We start from the raw sequence: 20,939 nt of genomic DNA on the forward strand, positions 1-20,939 counted from the left end.
TGTTCTAGGCTTCTCTCCTTTGTTGTAGTTGGCTGTCTTCATGTTCACATGACATGCTCCCTGTTTGCGTGCCTGTCTCCACATTTCCCTCTTTTATAAAGACACTAGTCATATTAGATTTAGACCTACCTTGATGTTCTCATTGTATCTTAATTTCCTTTTTAAAGAGTCCATCTCCAAATAAAGTTATATTTTGATGTACTGGTAGACAGAACTTCAGCAGATGAAATTTGGAGGGATACAATTCAACCCATAGCAAGCCTCTCTAGTGAATTTCTAATTTCAGTTATTGTACTTTTTAATTCCATAATTTCCATTGTATTCTTTTTTTTTTTTTTTTTTTTGAGATGGAGTCTTGCTCTGTCGCCCATGCTGGAGTGCGGTGGCGCAATCTTAGCTCACGGCAACCTTCATCTCCCAGGTTCAAGCAATTCTCCTGTCCCAGGGAAAAAAAAAATCTGCCTGCAGAGTAACCAGATGTCAGATTTAAGAGAAAAAGATTTCAAACTAGCTATTATAAATATGCTCACAGTACTAAAAGGACAGCATGATTGCGGAAGTAAAGCAGGGTAAGAGGACAATGTCACATCAAATAGAGAATATCCATAAAGGGAGAAATAATGAAAAGGAACACAGGCCGGGTGCAGTGGCTCATGCCTGTATCCCAGCATCCTGACATCTGGTCACTCTGCAGGCAGCTTTTTTTTTTTTCCTTCCTGGGGTATGGGTCATACTTTTCCATTTCTTTGCATGTCCCTTAATTTTTTTGTTGGAAACGGGGCATTCTAGATAATATGGCAGCAACTCTGTGTGCTAGTCCCCACCCACCCTCTTTCCTGGGGCTTGTTATTATTATTTACTTGTTTAGTTTTTTAGTGATGGATTGGATTGTTTTAATGAAGTCTGTCCCCGCCCCCATCTCCCCCATAGTGGTAAACCTCTAATGTTGCTCCTCAGGGAGGCACCTTTTTCTTGAACATCTAGTATTTCTTTGTTTGAAAACTGGACAGTTTCATGTGTATTACAGCAACTCTGCATACTTTTTTCCTGTTTTGTTGTTTATTTATATATATATATATATTTTTAGACGGAGTCTTGCTCTGTCACCCAGGCTGGAGTGCAGTGGCGCGATCTCAGCTCACTGCAAGATCCGCATCCTGGGTTCACGCCATTCTCCTGCCTCAGCCTCCTGAGTAGCTGGGACTACAGGCGCCCGCCACCACACCAGCTAATTTTTTTTCTTTTTTTTTTTGTATTTTTAGTAAAGACGGGATTTCACTATGGTCTCGATCTCCTGACCTCGTGATCCGCCCGCCTCGTCCTCCCAAAGTGCTGGGATTACAGGCGTGAGCCACCGCCCCTGGCCTGGCCTGTTTTTTACATTTTTTACATTACTTGCCTAGCCTACAGAATTTGTCTCCTTGTGGTGTACACTTATTGATGTCCGTGCTTTGTGTTTTATTCTCATTTTCATTTTTTAGGTTTGATTCCTAAGGACTCTTTTAGTGTCTACATATGTCAGCCAAATAATTGGGCTGAGGTTGTGCTAATAATGCACCTTGGGCCCATAAAGTTTCTACTGTCTACTGATCAATCTGTGGGTTAGTTAGGGAATGCATTTGAAGTTGTGGGCATTTATTAATTTTTCCTTGGTCTTTTCTTTTTACCAACGCTCTGATGTTCTCCACACGTATGTAATTTTCTAGTCAGCCAGGAATTTGTGGAGACCTTATGTGAATCCATTTATAGCTTTCTTATTTCCAGGTTCTCCCTGTTAAGTTTCTGGTTGGTCCACTGCTTGCCTCAGCTTGGTTTGCAGCCTCAGTCTTGCAAAACTGCAGGTTTTCTCTGTCCATGTCCACCAAGTTCATTACTTTCAGCCAGTAGGTTTATAGGCTTTTGCCTCTCATTGAATTGATTTTGTCACCCTGGCATAAAACTACAAGTATACCAGCTACAAGCTGGCAAAACTACAAACCTCACTGACTGAACTGGGGGCAGGGGTGATGGAGGCAGTTCTAGGCAAGGCCATTCCTGCCTGAAACACTGGCAGTTTTTCAACAATCAACAATTCTCAATAAACAGTTTCCAGTGGCCTGAAGTGGTTGATCTTTTTGGATAATTTTGTTCAGTTTTATGTATTTTTTTTTGTGGAGGATAATTACTGACCTCTTCATACTGTTATTATTTTAATGGTGTTTTGAGTACCAAAATTGATAGATTTTATGAAGAAGTGGCTTCATTATTTGTCAGATTATATCTAAATGCTTTCCACACAATGGTGCTTCATTATAGTGTGAAACAAATGATTACCAATCTTTTCATTCCACCATTATTGGAAGTTACTCTTGCTGTGCATTTTGTGATTAATCCTTACTGTATTTTGAGACGTGATAAAGTAGGTTAATACAAAAGTCTGTTTTTGAAACAGTGTGATAAAATTAATTAATGTAGACATATTGTTGGAAACAGAAGGATAAGTTGCATAATTACATATTATTTTTTTTCTCAGTTTTTTGACAGTATAGTATAGGCAAATACCTCTTCAGAAATTCTTACTTAATATACTTATTAATTGAATAAGTAGATCATAACTGAATTTCATAAATATTGTTTTCTTAAAAATGTATTATATGGGATTACTTTTGTATCTAAGTAAGACATTAAACCTATAAGCTAAATAAGGAATATATCAATAAATTTGTTTAAATGAAGATTTGGAATTTCCATATAGAAAAATTCATTACAACAAAGTAGAAAGATAAACAATAAACTAGATTAAAAGTATTTAAGTCACCTGTAATCCTAGCACTTTGGGAGGCCGAGGTGGGTGGATCACTTGAGCCTAGGAGTTGGAGACCGGCCTGGGCAATATGGCGAAACTCCGTCTCTACTAAAAATACAAAACTTAGCCAGGTGTGGTGGCACACACCTGTAATCGCAGCTACTCAGGAGGCTGAGGCAGGAGAATTGCTTGAACCCAGGAAGCAGAGGATGCAGTGAGCAAAGATTGCACCACTGCACTCCAGCCTGGGTAACTGAGTGAGAGTCTGTCTTAAAAAAAAAAAAAAGAAAGAAAGAAAAGTATTTGAATCACTTTTGATTGGACAGTGGGCTAATTTCTTTGATAATGAAGAGATCTTAGAAATTGACTAAAAGAAAGATAAATAATCATTACAAAAAATGGGCCAAAGAATATGAACAGGCAAGTTACAGAGGAAGAAGTATAAATGAGTATTACACATGAAAAGATGCTCAGGCATCTAAATAAATTCATTTTAAACCACCTACAAAAATTATATTTTCTGTTAGATTGAAATAGTAATACCCAGTATTAATGAAGCTGTTGAAGAAAATGAGCTCTCCTTGTTATTACTGCTTTGGAAACATCTATCAGAATTTAAAATACAAATGCCATATTCCCCAGAAATTGAAAGTGCACAAAAGATATGCAAACTGAAGCATATTCATTGCTGCATTTTTTATAGCAGAAAAAATGTAGAAGCAATCTAAATGTTCATTAATGGAGAGCTTATAGACCTCCGTCCAGTTGTATGAGATGAATCTGTATGTGGCGACATAGAAAGAGGTTCATTATATGTTACATTTTTTAAAAAGCAAGCTGTTCCTTTATTGTGTCTGATTATGTTCGTGTATAGATAGAAACTATCAAGAAGGACATGCACAATTCTATGTAAAATGACTAGTTTTGAGGATTGCAGTTGGGAGGTGATGGGAGGACAAGGATTAGGGAGTATCGTGTTTCCAAATTGCTTACCTCATGTTTTATAATAAGCATGTATTTAAATTTATATTAAAAGAAAAATATGCATTATATAATATCTACCAAATTTGTAAATTAAGAATTATATTTATAAATGAACTACAGCAAAATTTTTCTGGTTTGTTTTCTATTTAGGTATGGAAATATGAATATTTATAGATGGCAAAGGGAGTGCTTTTTACATTAGAAACTGCATAAGGAAATGATTTCACTCTTAAGATTTGAAACATCTTTCAAACTCATAACCTGAATGAATGAACAATGTATTACATAGATTGAGCATATTAAAGTATTTTTATGGTCTGGGCGCGGTGGCGTACACCTGTAATCCCAGCACTTTGGGAGGCTGAGGTGGGTGGATCACGAGGTCAGGAGATCGAGACCATCCTGGCCAACATGGTGAAACCTCGTCTCTACTAAAACTACAAAAATTAGCTGGGCGTTGTGGTGCATGCCTGTAATTCCAGCTACTCAGGAGGCTGAGGCAGGAGAATCGCTTGGACCAGGGAGTCTGAGGCTGCAGTGAGCCGAGATCGTGCCATTGCACTCCAGTCAGGTGACTGGAGTGAGACTCCATCTCAAAAAAAAAAAAGTATTTTTATTATTGAGAAAGAAAAAATTTATTAGTCATCAAATCCACATCATATTAAAAAATTATGTTATTAGCATATTTTATTTAAAGTTATATTGGGTTCAAACCAGGCACAGTGGCTCACACCTGTAATCCCAGCACTTTGGTAGCCCAAGATGGGAGGATTACTTGAGGCCAGGAGCTTGAGACTAGCCTGGGCAACATAGCATGACCCTGTCGCTATAAAATTTTTAAACATTAGCCTGGTGTAGTGGCATGCACCTGTAATCACAAGGCTGAAGTGGAAGGATCCCTTGACCCAGGTGTTCGAGGCTACAGCAAGCTGTGATCACTCCACTGCACTCTGGCCTGGGTGACAGAGCGAGACCCTGTCTTTTAAATAAAAAAAAAGTTGGTCCAGAAATATGAATTTAATTAAATTGAATTAAACAAAAATCTTTATACCAAAGGCATTTTGAATCTATGAAAAGAGACAGTAAAACAATTTTCTAAAAAGCAATAGATAGCGAGGTTTTTCAATATTTATATCTCAAAATATTTGTTTTAAGTCTTTTTATGGAGGTTATCTTGTAATAAATAAATCTGTAGTTTTTCTTTTAATTTTATAATATTTTAAGTATGCATTTATGAAAATTATAGATTAGAATACTAATTATCTGTGTATAAGTTTATTTTACATTATGGAATCCAATTTTATCACAGGTTTCGTCTCGATATATATCGATGTTTGGCCAGTCCGGCTCTAATAATGTTAACAGAGGAGGATCCAATTCTGAGAGCATTTGAACTTAGTGCTGATTTAAAAGAACTAAGTCTTGTGGAGGTGGAATTCAGGTGGGAATGAATGCAAATTGTAAATTATATAATGTCTTTTGTTTCAAATCTTCAACCTTAGTTTCTTCATTACCCAAATTATGATTTGTATATATTTACATTTGATCCAAGAACACTACACCTTGTTGCCACTTTCCCTCAAAGGAACAGACCCTGGTGCTACTTAAGTCATTCCTTCCCCATCTGCCCTCTGCCACGTTATAACCACCCTTACTCTCTTCCCCACTTTTCAACCTAACCGAAGGCATTGTAGAGCCGTGTGAAATACAGTAGGAGTTATAGCCTAAAGCAGGAGCAAATTTATTCGTAGTTGCTCTCTCTCTCACACATCTCCTCATTCTCCGATTCTATAATCATCCTTGAGTAATGATCCTTCAGATCTTTCAAAAGCACATGGAATGCTTTCTGTATGTCAAGGACATTCCACACACACAGACATAGTCCCTTTTCACTATTTGCTCAGATTTTCTGGTAAGATAAATATATATGTAATACATGTAAACATAAAAATAAAATACAACTAATTAAGAGGGATAAACACCCAGTCTGAGTTCTCTTCTGAAATGAAGATTAAATGTAATTTTGGTACTTGGCATACCAAGGAAGCACTCCTATTATTTTCCTTTTAGGGTGGTAAGTTGAAGAAAAAAAAAAAAGACTTTGTAATAGCAGCCTATGAAACTACTAATTTAAACATTTTTTTAAAAAAATCCTTAGAAAACTACTTTTATTAATAGTGGAGTTGAGAGAAAGCATTGAGATTTTCCTTTATGGAAAAGTATCCCTGTTGCCCTCTAAAGAAGGAGGAATTGATTGCGATTTTTTTACCAGCCCCTGTTGCAGGGTTTCTACTGGGGATCTATAACTATTACTACCTTTTCTTTCCTATAGAGCTGCTATTAGAGTCCCATGTGTTGTGTGACACTCTTTCAGTGACTTGACAAAATTGGGAAAGTTCAAACTTCTTCCTGGAAGGGCAGTAAGAAACTTGGAGTTTTCTTTAGCTTTAACAGCAGTACTTAATGTGTTCTTCATAGACCTGAGTTCCAGAAACTGAAAAAAGACTTGTTTGTGTTTTCAAGTTTGGAACTACTGTCTTGTAACTTGGATAATTTAAATTTTGTTTAAACTTGATATGACATAAAGTATGTACTTTACTTTGATGAACACACAAAACATGGTTCAAATGTAACTTGTTGCTACTTTTAACTTTATTAGCACATGAGGCTGTTAAATTATTCTGTTTATGAAGAATGACTGTTAAATTATTCTGTTTAAATATGAAGAACTTCCTATTATAACCTCATAATTTGAGTCTGAGTTATATAAAATAAAACTTATTCAACTCCTTTCAAACAGGATTTGAAGAAACTGCTGTGATTATATAATCATAACATAATAAAGCTAGATTTAGAAGTGATCATAGAACCCATTTACTTCAATCCAGTGTTTCATAGACAGTGGAAGAGATTTATTAAGGCTAGATTTTTACTAATAGCAGCATCTAATTAGGAATAGAGTTAAAACTGAAAGTAGGAACAAAGTTATAACTAGAATATAGGAATCCTTGCTTCTGGTTTTCTGTATTTCCATCTAAACTATACGGCCACTTATTTGTCTTCAGTAATGTGTTAGAAATGGATTAGATTAATAAGATGTATAAATTTCACTTTTGAATCTCGTAGTCCATCAAATGTTTATCCAAATATGGAATATTTTTGTAATAATATATACTTTTGATAAACGTTCCCATCTGCAGTTAGATTCCTTAATCAAGAAGCAGGGAGTGCCGCATTTGTTAAATAAATCCAATTATTTATTCTCAGGAGTTTTGACTACATAGAAAGTATAAAGAATGATGAGAGAAGTTAAGGCAAAGAAGTTTTTATTCTTAAGTTATAATTTTTATATAGCCAGTTCATGGAAAACCCCATTATATAGAAAGACTAACCAGTGGGAAATCTTCCTATTTCCCTTTCCTTTCTGTTTGGGAAAAAACTGAATTAAAACATTATTTTCTGAAGCCCAACCTCAAGACCATGGCTCATAATTATTTATTTCTGACTTCATTCCTAAGTTATTATTAAGCTTAGACATAAAGTTAATGTGATTTTTTTTTTTTTTTTTTTTGAGACCCAGGCTGGAGTGCAGTGGCACCATTTTGGCTCACTGCAACCTCTCCCTCCTGGGTTCAAGCAGTTCTCCTGCCTTAGCCTCCTTAGTAGCTGGGATTACAGGCGCCTGCCACCATGCCTAATTTTTGTATTTTTTAGTAGAGACAGGGTTTTGCCATGTTGACCAGGCTGGTCTTGAACTCCTGACCTCAGGTAATCCACTCGCCTTGGCCTCCCAAAATGCTGGCATTACAGGCGTGAGCCAACACACCGAGCTGTAATTGATATTTTTTAAAAGAATTATATATTAAAACGTCTTCATTTCCCACAAATTAGTTCAGGCCTGCCTTTAATAAGCAGTTCAAACCCAAGATTCAAGGAATAGGGATTCTGAAAGAGTTTTTTGTTAGGCGCATTTTAATATCTTTCTAATTTGAATTTCACTCAAATGAGAACTTTATGAATCAAAATGCTATTTTAATATTAGAAGTAACATATTGTAGACGACTATTATTGAAAAAGCTCTAGTTAAAAATTTTATGATAATGATTGGATAGCATTAAGATATTATGTCTATCGTTAAGGTGAGTAATATAAAAGGAAGTTTTAGCCAAGCTTACAGAGAATAAGGGAAAATCAGTTAAGTGAAGAACTGGTTGATAAACATTATTAGAATTTTTAGGAATAACATCAGTATATATAAATGAAAACTGTGCTCATCTAAGACCATTAGTATGAACACAAGGAACATAATTGTGTTATGGTTTTCCCCAAAGCTGTGGAAAATTCGTGCACCAGTAGTTTCCTTTGATTATCCACAGAAAATGACTTCAGATTTTGTATAACACTGTCAGAATTAAAATGTTGCTGAGTAAAAACGTTTTTAGTGAATATAACTTAATTAGAAGATGGAAATGACATTTCTGATAATAGAATGCTGCATTTTGTAGGAATGATTATGAGGAACTAGCTCGGCAATGTAAAATGTTTGCTAAGGATTTACTTGCGCAAGCCCGGAATTCCCGTGAATTGGAAGTTATTCTAAACCATACATCTAGTGACGAGCCTCTTGACAAACGGGGATTATTAGAAGAAAGAATGAATTTAAGTCGTCTAAAACTTGCTATCAAATATAACCAAAAAGAGGTATGAGGCTTTCTGTAACGTATTTAAATTATTTTCTCTACAGTAGTCTAGTGGCTCAGAGCAAAGGCTTTGGAGCAACTCATCTGGGTTGAGATCCTAGTTCTGCTTCCTAAAAATTGTGTCTTGGGATAGTTATTGAATCTGTCTGAGCTTTTGTTTTAATAATTAATTAAGAATATATACTAAAAGGGTTTAGCACAGTAAGTATTAGCATTAAGCAAGTATGCAATAAATGGTAGTTTTTATTATTTTTAGTAATATTGATTTATAACATGGATGTTGATTTAATGTTTTTCCTAAATAGTTGCTACACAGGTAAGATCCTTTGTAGTAGGTACAAACTTTATAGTGAAGTTTCCATCTTGTGTTTTGTCTGTCATAGGTTTGTTTTCATTGATCTGGTTATAAATAGCCCCTTCTATAGTAATAGTGATTTCTATTTAAAAATAAAGTATCAGATATTATATTTCCTGATTCTTCTTATTTATAATTCATTGTGAAACTCAAAAGTGGAGAGGTACATGATATGATAACTAAGTTAAATCTGACTTTTCTGGCATCATCCCTTTCTGTTAAGAGAAATGCCCATTTCTACTCCCCATGCATACATATACATGTGATCCAGGAACTTGAATCAGGAAGATATGCATTTTAAATTTCATTTTTGAGATAATTAACTAAACAGTGAGATTCATATGTAGATAACAACAATATATAATTGATAGTATGAGATGTTGGTAAATGGTATTTATTAGGTATTCTAAGACTATTTTCATTATTAATATAGATGTTTAAATAAAACTTGCTTATCAAATTTATATTATTACAAAAATGGGGCCTGAAATATATAATGATAGAAGGCCAGATACAGGACCTTTGGTGCTAAGGGCAGAATTTTTTCTTATCTTGGTTAAAAATTTGAGCCTCACGAAGCTATTAGGAAATTGATGGAGGAATTGATGAAGGATGTTTATAAGTTAATATATTTGCTTCTGTGTTCCACAACCTAAAAGGGACATGAAGTACTAGAAAATGATATAATAAGGGGATTACAAGGTATAAAATCAATTAAAGTGATTTAAAAAAAAGAACCTCAAAGAAAGGTGTAAAGAACTAAAATTATCCTGGTTAGGAAAAAAAATCTAAGAGGCAATTTTCTAATGATAGCTATATCCCTGAAGGACTCACAGAGTGGAGTCAAAATAGAACCAAATGTACCGTTTTAAAGAAGATGAAAGAAAAGACAGGAAGTAACAGTAATATTTGTGAGTTGAAAGGAAGATATTTTGCTATTTTAAAGATGAATGAAAATGTAAAATAATTTTTAAAACTAGATTTCTAAATATGATCAATTGGGAAGATATTTTCTCAAATAGTTGGTAAGCTTTGTCTAGGTTATCAATCTTGAATAGCAAACTACCCTGGAACTTAGTGGCATAAAACACTTCACAGTTATTTTATAATAATTTCATAATCATTTTATTCTGCTCGTGGATTCTTAGGTCAGGAATTAGGAAAGGGCATGGCAATCATGATTTGTCTCTGTTTCTCCGTGTCTGAGAATTCAGCTGGAGATAAATGACGGGGCTATCATCAGCTGGAGGCTTCTCCGCTCACATGTCTGGTGTCTGAGCAGCAGCTGAGGCCTCAGGAACAGAGAGCTCTGAGTGGTCTGGGTGCTCAGATGGGTGAGTCCACAGAAGGTGGGGCTCCTCAGAACTCACAGCAGGAACCAAGGAGAGGCATGGCCATCACAGTGGGCAGACTTTAAGGATGTGATCTGAGAAGCCCCTGCAGGCTGACTGGGGTGCATACATATGACCTCTGTATGTAGCCTGGGCTTCCTCACAGCATGGTGGCTTCAGAGTGGCTTTTTACATGGCAGTTCATGGCTCCAAGAGCAGGTGTTCCAGTGAGCAAGGTGGAAGATGCATGGCCTTTTAGGACTTACCTTCAGAAGTCACATAGCATCACCTCTGTTAGAATCTACTAGTTAAATCTATCACAAGCCTGTTGAATTGAAGAGCAGGAAATTTTGACCTCCCCCTCCCCCACCTCGATGATGGAAAGAAAGCGTGTCCATCTTTTACTGCAGACTTAGAACATTTCTAGTTAAACTTTTTATTCCAAATACATAGTTAACATTACTGTGAATTAAATCATCATTGTATAGAGGCATAGCAAGGACAGTAACCAGTCCTGAGATTGCTGTGATATTTGGAGGAAAGGTGAAACTACTGAATTTGAGATGTTACTAAACCTAGTCATTGGTGAGAGGAAAATCTGTTTCTCTCCCAACATTTCACCTTGAGGGACAAATTAAGATTTTCCAAGAACATTGGAATCTGAGCAGAAAAGAATGAAGTAAGACTTAATTGCCAAAATTAAGTATTTGCATATAACATACACACATCTTCCCATATACTTTAAAGTGTCTTTCAATCGCTTATAACACCTAATACAGTGCCTACACCTCATTTCATTCATTCAACATAGTACTTGCTGTGAAGAATATTCAAGTTTTGCTTATTTGGAACTTTGTGGATTTTTTCTTCCAAATATTGTTGATCCATGGTTGGTTTAATCCACAGATGTAGGACCCACAGATACAGAGGGCCAACTGTATAGTATATTAGAAATTTTCTTGAAAGCACAATAAACAACAAAACTCTATCCAATTCTTTTTTTCACTACAGTGTTAATTCTACAAATTATATTCTATTTTGGGATAAATCATTTTAAAACAGAAGGTTGACCAAATATTATTGTGGATTACCTGAATAATATCATTTTATAATAATTTCAAACCTGATCACATGATTATATATAGAATTATCAGGACCCTTAAGTTATACTTCACAACATGAGCATTATATTGGAAAAATATTGCCTATGAAATTTGTCAACTAAGAGGATTTGTAAACTTTGGTAAATTAGTTTCTGTACCTGAACTAAGATTTTTCTCATATTTGGGAATATTTTTTCCTTTTCTTCTCACATGAAATTCAGTTTTAAGCAGGCTTAAGAGTGTCTTTAATACCTTTTAAGAAATCCGCAGTGTTTCCTTGGAGCAAAAATAGGTCTAATATTTAGCTTTTTATTGTTTTTGCTATCTTGACATCTTGGCTTCTTGTAACTAAACTCAATAGTTTCTTTACACTGAAGATGTCCAACATTAGTTAGTAGCATCTTTTTCTATGGATTGTGCATGCTAACTTTGAAATTTCATAAATATTATTATAAGAGGTTTTATATATTAAACATGACAAAATGGCTAAGTAGGCTAATAATAATAGTTAATACTTAAAGAGTGCATGCTATGAACCAGGCACTATTCTAAGGGCTTTACCTTTAATCTTCATAACTTTATGAGTAGATACTATTATTATTCCCATTTTACAGATGGGGAAGTTGATGCTTAAAGAAATTTAAAAACTTGGTAAAGGTCATTTACCAAGTAGCAGAGCCCAGATTTGAATCTAGGTAATCTGGCTCCATAGTCTGTCTTCTTAACTTCTACATGCTTTTATTACTTGTTAGAAAAAGGGAAAAAACAAAACTATGTTCAGTGTATAGAACTGATTTGTAAACTCTTACTCAGTAAACTTTGAATATCAACCAATCAGTATTTAAAGGTTTCCTTTTACTTTTTTTCTTTTTAATGTGTGTGTATGTCCTTTTCAGTTTGTCTCCCAGTCTAACTGCCAGCAGTTCCTGAACACTGTTTGGTTTGGACAGATGTCAGGTTACCGACGCAAGCCCACCTGTAAGAAGATAATGACTGTTTTGACAGTAGGCATCTTTTGGCCAGTTTTGTCACTTTGTTATTTGATAGCTCCCAAGTCTCAGTTTGGCAGAATCATTCACACACCTTTTATGAAATTTATCATTCATGGAGCATCATATTTCACATTTCTGCTGTTGCTTAATCTATACTCTCTTGTCTACAATGAGGATAAGAAAAATACAATGGGGCCAGCCCTTGAAAGAATAGACTATCTTCTTATACTGTGGATTATTGGTAAGTATCAAGTTAGTTTGAAAGGTTTTGTCTTTATTTAGCCCACTAATTCTTTCTTGCTTGATGGCATTGTGAATATTGAGTTCAATTTACAATTTCACAGTGTTCACACCACAAGAATTTGAATACTTCCATGATCACTGAAGACTTAACTAACATGTCTGTAAAGATAAATGTTCCTGAACTTGATAATAAGGAAGCATATCTCTTATTTAATATTTCTTAAATACATGGAATTTTAAAATTATTTATTCTCAGACTCTACAGTTATTCATGATTGTAAAACAGAAAAACAGCTTTAACACATGAATGCTTTTTTGGTGTAAGAATATGAAGTTTTCTTAGGTATTTTGAAACTATTTATACTGTTCTGCATTTTAAAAGTTAACTATTCTATTTCATTTATAACATTAGTTTTCCTTTTAAGAACCTATGATCTTTTTGGTTTTTGTTTTGTTTTGTTTGAGACAGTCTCACTCTGTCGCCCAGGCTGGAGTGCAATGGCACGGTCTTGGCTTACTGCAGCCTCCGCCTCCCAGGTTCAAGCAATTCTCCTGCCTTAGCCTCCTGAGTAGCTGGGATTACAGGTGCTTGCCACCACACTTGGCTAATTTTTGTATTTTTAGTAGAGATGGGGCGTCACTACGTTGGCCAGCCTGGTCTCGAACTCCTGACCTCGTGCTCCCCCCACCTCAGCCTCTCAAAGTGCTGAGATTATAGACATGAGCCACCGTGCCCAGCCTACAACCTATGAACTTTTGCAGATACATCTTGCTTTATCTCTATTTTGGAAACATTATTTAATTTAGATTTAAAGGAGTCCCTGGTGACTCATTCCATAAATCATTTCTTTGTAGTGATAGCCAGATCTCTTCAGAAATGATAGTTTTTAAAAAAGTATAAGACATTTTATTTCTGAAAATTATTTTTATAAGTATTACACTATATAATAAATATCTTAAATCACCTTCTACAGTTTTTACTCATCTTGCCCTCTGTGTGTCAGGGTGCGTGTGGAGAGTTGAGGTAGAATCACATTATCTGTTTATGGTATTTTAAAGACACTTTCTTTATTTCCATCTGTATCTTCTAACTTGTTTTTAACCTCAGCACTTCCCATCTGTCCATCTACTATTTGCTACAGAGTAAAAGGGTATTAAAATTTAGTCTTATATATGGCACAAAGTATTGATCATATTTATCTTTTGATTAATACATTCCTGATTGTTTCAATTATTTAATACTTTGATAAGTTATTTCACAATGTTCAATTTTAGTTCTTCTTTAGCTATACAAATACTTTTTATATTTTAGAATGTTTATTTGAAAATCAGTTACTTTCAGGTAACTTGATTGTAATTAGAGTTTCGCTTTTAACAGTATTCAATCCATGATGCATTAATGTTTAAAATTAGGTAAAAATAATATACATCTAAACTCTAGGTTAAAGAGAATTAAATAATTCCTTCTTGTTAATATTTTTATTTCCTGTAGTTTTGCTCTTATCTAAAATTTAATATTTTAATTTAGGAAATAATTTAAACTTTATCATATATGGTTTTATATTGGATTGTGGGACTCTTTTCAATGTGAAATATGTTTGTATTGCTATTTGAGTAGTTAAAAAATTCCTGGAAGTATTTTACACATTAGTTTGAAGAGAACTGCTAAGAAGCACTTTCCCTATATTCATTTAAACTGTTTGATTGTTATATATTCCTTAGTCTTAAACAGATGAAATTTTATAACATTTATCTCTATAACCTATTGTTTAGTAGTAAGAAAGAATATTTTCTGTTTTGTTGTATTCAGCTTACCGAAGTCTGTATAAGAATCAAGTTAAAGTTTGTATGTCTTAGCAATGAGTAAAAACTCACCGAACTAAAATAGTCATACCACTCTTTGAATAGCATAAATATTACTACTGTCCCCAATTTTCATAATAATAGTAAAACTATGGTTCTTCCCTTTTAAGAATGATGATGCTGTCTTCAATGATATATTACATGTATACAAACATGTACCCCCTTACACACATAATATGATGAATTTTCTAACCATATTCTACCTCACTAGAAGAATGCATGTGCATTAAGCCAGTAAAATTCCTGGAAGTATTTTACTTTCCTCAGCACAGCTTCTGCTTTGAAACAGTTTGATCTCAATAAGCCTTGCCAAGGAAGTCTTCTTAAGCCTTTTATGTAATTAGGTCACTCTGGGCTTTTTTTCAGTATATAGATCCAAACCTGCTCTAAGTGAGCATGGAGGAGTATTTTGCTTGCTTGCCTAAAGTCATTGCTTAGTTCAACTTATTATTTCAAACAATGAACACAGTGACTTTTTAATTCATCATGACCAATTTTTGTATATTTGTTTTGTTTGCTTTCATTAGCTTTTCAGAAAAAAAGTAGGGTTAGGTTATAGTACGTAAAAAGAGAATAATTTGTTGAGGAATGCACAGAATATTAGTGGTATCCTTTTACTTAATTTTTGCTATTAAACATAATAGAATGGCTATTATAAAAATGTATTTTTTTAATGTCATGTACCTACTTTGTCTAAGCACAGGCAAAAGCAGATACGGCCCCTACACTCATGGAGCTTATGATCTAATAAAAGCCAAATAAAACCATCAAAAACTTGACTTGAAAATCATACAGATAAATGAAAAATCAAAAATAGATTAAGTGCTATTGATTAAAGGTCATAGTGTTAGGAGAGCAAGCATATTATAGGGGCATTTGCCCTAGTCAGGGAGGTGGGGAAAAACACTTTGAGGAAGTAATAAGTGAGCTAAGATCTAAAAGATAAATAGATGTCAACTGAGAGAACTGGGAGAGGAAGCTACTCTAGGCTGAGATAAAAGCACATTCAGAAGCCCAGTGGCAAGAGAGAATGGTACAAAGAAGGATCTGAGTAAAGGCTAACATTACTGGAGCAGGGAGAACCAGAAGAGCTTGATTCAAGATGACGCTGTAGAAACATATTTTACCAGACCATGCATGGCCTTGTAGGTCAGGTTAAGTAATTCTGACTTTATACTAAGAACAAGGGGAAACCATTGCCTGCCTGAAGGAGGCGACTGACATGATCAGTTTTGCCTTTTGAAAAGATCATTCTATCTACAGTGTGGAGGATGGGCTGGGAGGATAGTGCTGTGGCAGGAGTAGATGGAGACCAATATTGATGCCGTTGCACTAATGCAGATGAGAGCTGATGGTACCTTGGACTTAGGGTGATTGTGATAAAGAGAGAAGGTAACAGACTTGAGAGAGATTTATAATGTAAGGCCAGTAGGACCTGGAAATACATAGTATATGAGAGGTGAAGGACAGGGAGATTATTAAGCAATATTGGTCTTTTGGAAAAGTACTAGATTTGGGGATTTGTGTGTTGGGGGTAGATCCTGAGTACAGTTTTGGATATGTTGAGTTTGAAAAGCCTTTGAGATATTTAAAAGGGATGGCAAGCAGGCAGTTGGTCTGGAGCTTGAGTTAGAAAGGTATGAATATCTGAAAATAGGTGGTATATGAAACTATAGGCATAGGTGAGATACAAGGAGAAAGAATAAATTGAGAAAAAGAGAGGACCTAAGATCAAACCCTTGAGAAATCCCAAGATGGCTGGGATTGCTGCTTTCTAATGTTATTATTAACATTAATTCTAAAAAAAAAAAAAAGACCTAAAATATAGAATGTTGGTTATGTAGTGTTTGCATTGCTTGAATTAGTTTAAACTTACTTTGTTCTTTTTGATCCAGCTTGGAAACATGGAATACATCAAGTGTATTAGCTTCATTTTTGTGGGGGTATTGCAGAGGAGCTGGGAAACTAACCAACTGGTCTTCACTGTACTTTCATGTCTGTCTTTTTTGGTCAAGTTTTCTCCAATTCATGTTGTAAGTTTTTGTTAAGAGTTTCTTTTAGGTAAAATATTGCATTTCACAGAAATACATTTCTGTAAGCATCTTTCTTAGTTTGATGTATTAATATTAACAGGAGTGTATTTAAAGTTTAAATATAAGGGTTTTTGTTTGAAGATGCTTCATAAATAAGGATTTGCACACATCAGGATCTAGGATTAGACAATAATTTTGAGTCTTCAAGAAAGTATGGTCATAGAGGATTTGTTTAATATGTTTCTGCTCCACAGCTCTGAGTGGTAGGTGAAGGTTGAACATAAGAAATATCAGAAAGTTTTCATCCCTACTCCTTCCCCAAATAAAACAGTATTTGAGTTAATAAAATGTTACCTGCAGACTATTTCATTTAACATTTTTAGACAGTTTTCATCTATTCATTTTGAGTAAAAACATACTGAGGTGGAATTGTTAAAAATGTTTTTCTTGTCAGATCTGCAAATGTTTTAAAAACTTTTTTTCTCTATAAAATATGAGTACTGCATAATTACGATGTTTTGAACAGAGATCTTCAAGGATGTTTCTTGTGTTTCCCAGGGGAATTATTTTGCTTACTGATAAGCCAGAGAATGATTCTGATTGGACTAATTTGATCTCCACCCATGTGTACTCTATTCTTTTGTTACTCTATATTCTTCCTGAAGATGACTTAATGAAGGAATGTACCATAAAATGATCCTGAATTATGTTACTGAAGTCTGGTACTCCTAAAAATATATAGTTATAGAGGAGCTTCTGGCCAAAAAAGGGAAAGTTTTTCTGTTTGTTTGCTTTGGTTCTTATTTTTGTATATTTATCCATTTAGCAATATTTTTAGCACCTTGTTTATATCAGGTACTTTTCAGGACATTTGGAAACATTGGTAAATAAAACAAAGATTCTTACCCTTGAAGAGCTTACCCAAAGTGGGGGAAAGATAGTCAATTAATAATATACCTAATAAGTAAATTATATTCAGTGTTAAAAAAGAGGTAAGTACTACAAAAGAAAGGTAAAAGCAGAGTTAGGAGAATTGGGAGTGGGGGACAATTTTAAAGTTGCAAAGAGTTTGCAATTTTAAATAGGGTAGTCAGGGAGGGTGATGAGCAAAGACATGAAAAAGTGAAGTAGTTAGGCAAATGGATCTCTGGGTGAGGAGGGTCCAGCCAGAAGGAGGCCAGTATAAAGGCCCTAAAGGCAGGAGTCACGTGTTCAAAGAACAGCAAGGAAGCAAGGAGGCCAGCGTGGCTAGAATAGCACAAGGAAAGATTAGTAGCAGATGAGGTCAGAGAGGATAGGTAATATGGAGCCTTGCAGGCCATTGTAAAGACTGGTTTTGATTCTGAGTAAAATGGGATTTAAGGGAGGGTGCAATGCCCACTATGCACAATCAGCAGCAGTGGTTTTGTTTTTTTTGACATTCGCACTCACAGAACAAAATAGGCTGAAACCTGGTACTAGGTTTACTTAAATTTGTAGAAGTAAAAGATTTGAACTTAAATATATAAACTTGAGATCCTTTGCCATATAGATGATTTTTAAAGCCATTAGATTGGGTGAGATCATTAAAGTAGTAAGTTTAGGTAGAGAAAAGAAAAGGATCAGGGACTGAGCCCCTTGGGCGGGGGTGTGTGTATGTTTGTGCACGCACATCCATGTGTATGTGTCCGTGTGTGTGTATCCGTGTGTGTCTCCGTGTATGTATGTAGCCCTGTGTGTGTGTCCGTGTGTGTATCCATGTGTGTTTGTGCCCATGTGTGTTTGGCATCAATTTATTTGGTTTCTTGTATTTGTTCCACATCCAAAGATGAAACTTAAGGTTATTTTCTTCAAGTCATATGAAAGTTAAGGTTATTTTCTTTCAGATTTTAAGAACTTTTCACTAAAATGTTTTTGTTTTTGTTACTTTTCCTTTGAATAAGGCTATAGGTGGCCCAAGGATTATTTATTTAATATTTAGTTTATTATTGAATTAAGAAAGTGTTATCTGATTTTTTTCTTCCTTTTCTTAGGGATGATTTGGTCAGACATTAAAAGACTCTGGTATGAAGGGTTGGAAGACTTTTTAGAAGAATCTCGTAATCAACTCAGTTTTGTCATGAATTCTCTTTATTTGGCAACCTTTGCCCTCAAAGTGGTTGCTCACAACAAGGTGACTATTTACTATGTCAATTGAAGGCACAAATTAAGTTTATTTTGGAAATAACTAAGATATTTAGCTATGTAACTCAGAGTTACATTGAGCCAGATCGGTGTCTGGTGTGTTTTCATTCTAAGCCCATCTGTGTGCACATAGTTTCCTATTTTACCAGTAGTTTACAGGGCGTGACGTACCTTTACATGATGGTTATGTATTATATAACAGGGACCATAGTTGATATTTGGTATACTTTATCTCTTTTTATCTACCCTGGGATTCTTTGAGACTGAAGTCCTTATTTCCTTATTCCCATTTTGCAAATAAGAAAAATGAAGCCTAAAAATATTAAACAACTTGTCCAAACCACACAGTAAGAAACCAAGACTGGATTTAAATCCTGCTCTGTCTAGGCATTTTCTTTCTACTACATGCCAATTCCTTATATCTGACCCTAGGTTCTTTTAGCTTATTAACCTGTATATACTTAAAATGAGAACAAAGTAACTTAAAATGATTAGTTTTAGATATCTTTATATCTGCCAGAAAGAGAGTTTCCATTCCATTCCATTATATAATATTTTACACATTTCAAATCATGATTATCAGCTTTAAAAGTGATGTAAATGTTATTTTTCTAATAACTATATATTTTATTTAGAATTTGACAAAAATCTACCCTTATAGATAACTTATAATTTTACTTTCATCAAAATTTAAGTTCCCCCAAGCCCAGAAAGGGTAATAAATTTTGTGTTAACTAACTTTGTTTAAACCCTGAGTTTAGAATTCTTCTGGGGTGTCACATTCAAGGAACTAAAATATACAATATTCTCTGTTTTTCTTTTTATTAGTTTATAGATTATTGAAAAGGCAAGCTCATTATTTTACATCATTTTACTTTATTAAAAAATTCTATTTAATTGATCAGTACTATGGAATATGTTAGGTATGTTCAGTGTCTAGAGTATGAAATTACTCAGAAAATAAAAATTGGTCATATATAGATAAATTGTTTGATAATGGGACTGAGAGACATTGCTTTTTCAGATTGATCTCTTTAGTTCTATAAGTGAAGTACCCATATAATTTATTATCCAAATCAGGACATTTTGAGAGTGAAAGGGGGCACTATTAATAATTATGCCAGGACAACTGGTACAGCATCTTAAACTATCCCAGGCAATGGGGACATTTGACCGCTATGTCTAGGTACAATAATGCCCTCTTTTTTATTTTGTATTTAAAAGGGGGGAAAAAACTCTAATTCCAAGTCAAAGGAGTAGGTTCATGTAATATGATAGGGAATTAATTGACAGCACATGTACTTAACGTTTGTGTTGTGAAATTTAAGAAAACTAGCCAACATTTCATTGATAAAAAGTTTAATGATCATTTAAAAAATACTTAATTTTCTAAAATTTAAGAGTTTATGGAAAAACCTCTTCATATAGAGTGATAATGCCTCACATACATAATAATCTTTTATTTCATTAAAATATTATTTATATTTAAAAAGAAGAACCCTATAAAATATAAGTGGAGATCCCCCTATAAGAAGACAAAATTAAAATGGCTTTCTTTCAACAGTCAGAATACTTGCTTTTATTTTCCTAAATTGAGAGAGCTTATTTACCTTTGGCTTTTTCTTCCTAACCTTAGTTTCATGATTTTGCTGATCGGAAGGATTGGGATGCATTCCATCCTACACTGGTGGCAGAAGGGCTTTTTGCATTTGCAAATGTTCTAAGTTATCTTCGTCTCTTTTTTATGTATACAACCAGCTCTATCTTGGGTCCATTACAGGTAAATAATTAAAATTTCTTAAAGAACATTTGTTAGATGTCATTATTGTTACATCTTTCTACTTGTCCACTGGAATACTGTTCTCTCATGATATTAAAGCTAAACTTTGCTTTTGAGAATAAGTAGCAATTAGAAGGACACAGCATGTTTATCTGCTTTGCTTCTGGCTCAGTGATAATCCTTTGCTTTCAGGTATTCCAAGTTTATTACGCTGTGATCCATTAGCCTCCTCCCCCCACTCCATAGACATAGATATGTTTAAAATATAATTACACTTCAGATAGTAGAGTAACATAAAAATCTGCTTTTTGTCAAAATGAATCTCACATTTAAAGTTTTAAATATTTTAGGTTATAAGTATAAAGGAGGACCTGTGCAAACAAAAATAATCATATTTGATTTTGAATAAGCTATATTTAAAAGAATACCTTCACTTTTGTTTAGTAAAATTAAATGTAATAAGTTGGAAAGTAGCATACTTAGAGCTTAAAAATTTATAGAGGCTATGTAGTTCAGCTTTATATTTTATAATACTTTATAGTTAAAGAAATTGAGCTTTTGAGATGGGATATGATTTGTCCAAAGTAGTATGATTATGTATGAGAAT

At 34.3% G+C, this 20,939-nt stretch overlaps 1 protein-coding gene across 2 annotated transcripts in view; it reads left to right on the forward strand.

Moving 5' to 3' along the window:
* Positions 1-20,939, forward strand: part of TRPC1 (transient receptor potential cation channel, subfamily C, member 1) — an 80,361-nt gene that overhangs the window by 46,352 nt on the left and 13,070 nt on the right. For both annotated transcript variants that reach the window (XM_012001286.1, XM_012001275.1), the window contains 5 exons: positions 5,079-5,210; positions 8,275-8,470; positions 12,155-12,491; positions 18,402-18,541; positions 20,189-20,332. In XM_012001286.1, coding sequence (XP_011856676.1) covers positions 5,079-5,210; positions 8,275-8,470; positions 12,155-12,491; positions 18,402-18,541; positions 20,189-20,332 — 949 coding nt within the window. The remainder of the gene's footprint in view (positions 1-5,078; positions 5,211-8,274; positions 8,471-12,154; positions 12,492-18,401; positions 18,542-20,188; positions 20,333-20,939) is intronic.

This window comes from Mandrillus leucophaeus, unplaced genomic scaffold (assembly GCF_000951045.1).
Source record: "Mandrillus leucophaeus isolate KB7577 unplaced genomic scaffold, Mleu.le_1.0 Scaffold1176, whole genome shotgun sequence".
NCBI lineage: Eukaryota > Metazoa > Chordata > Mammalia > Primates > Cercopithecidae > Mandrillus > Mandrillus leucophaeus.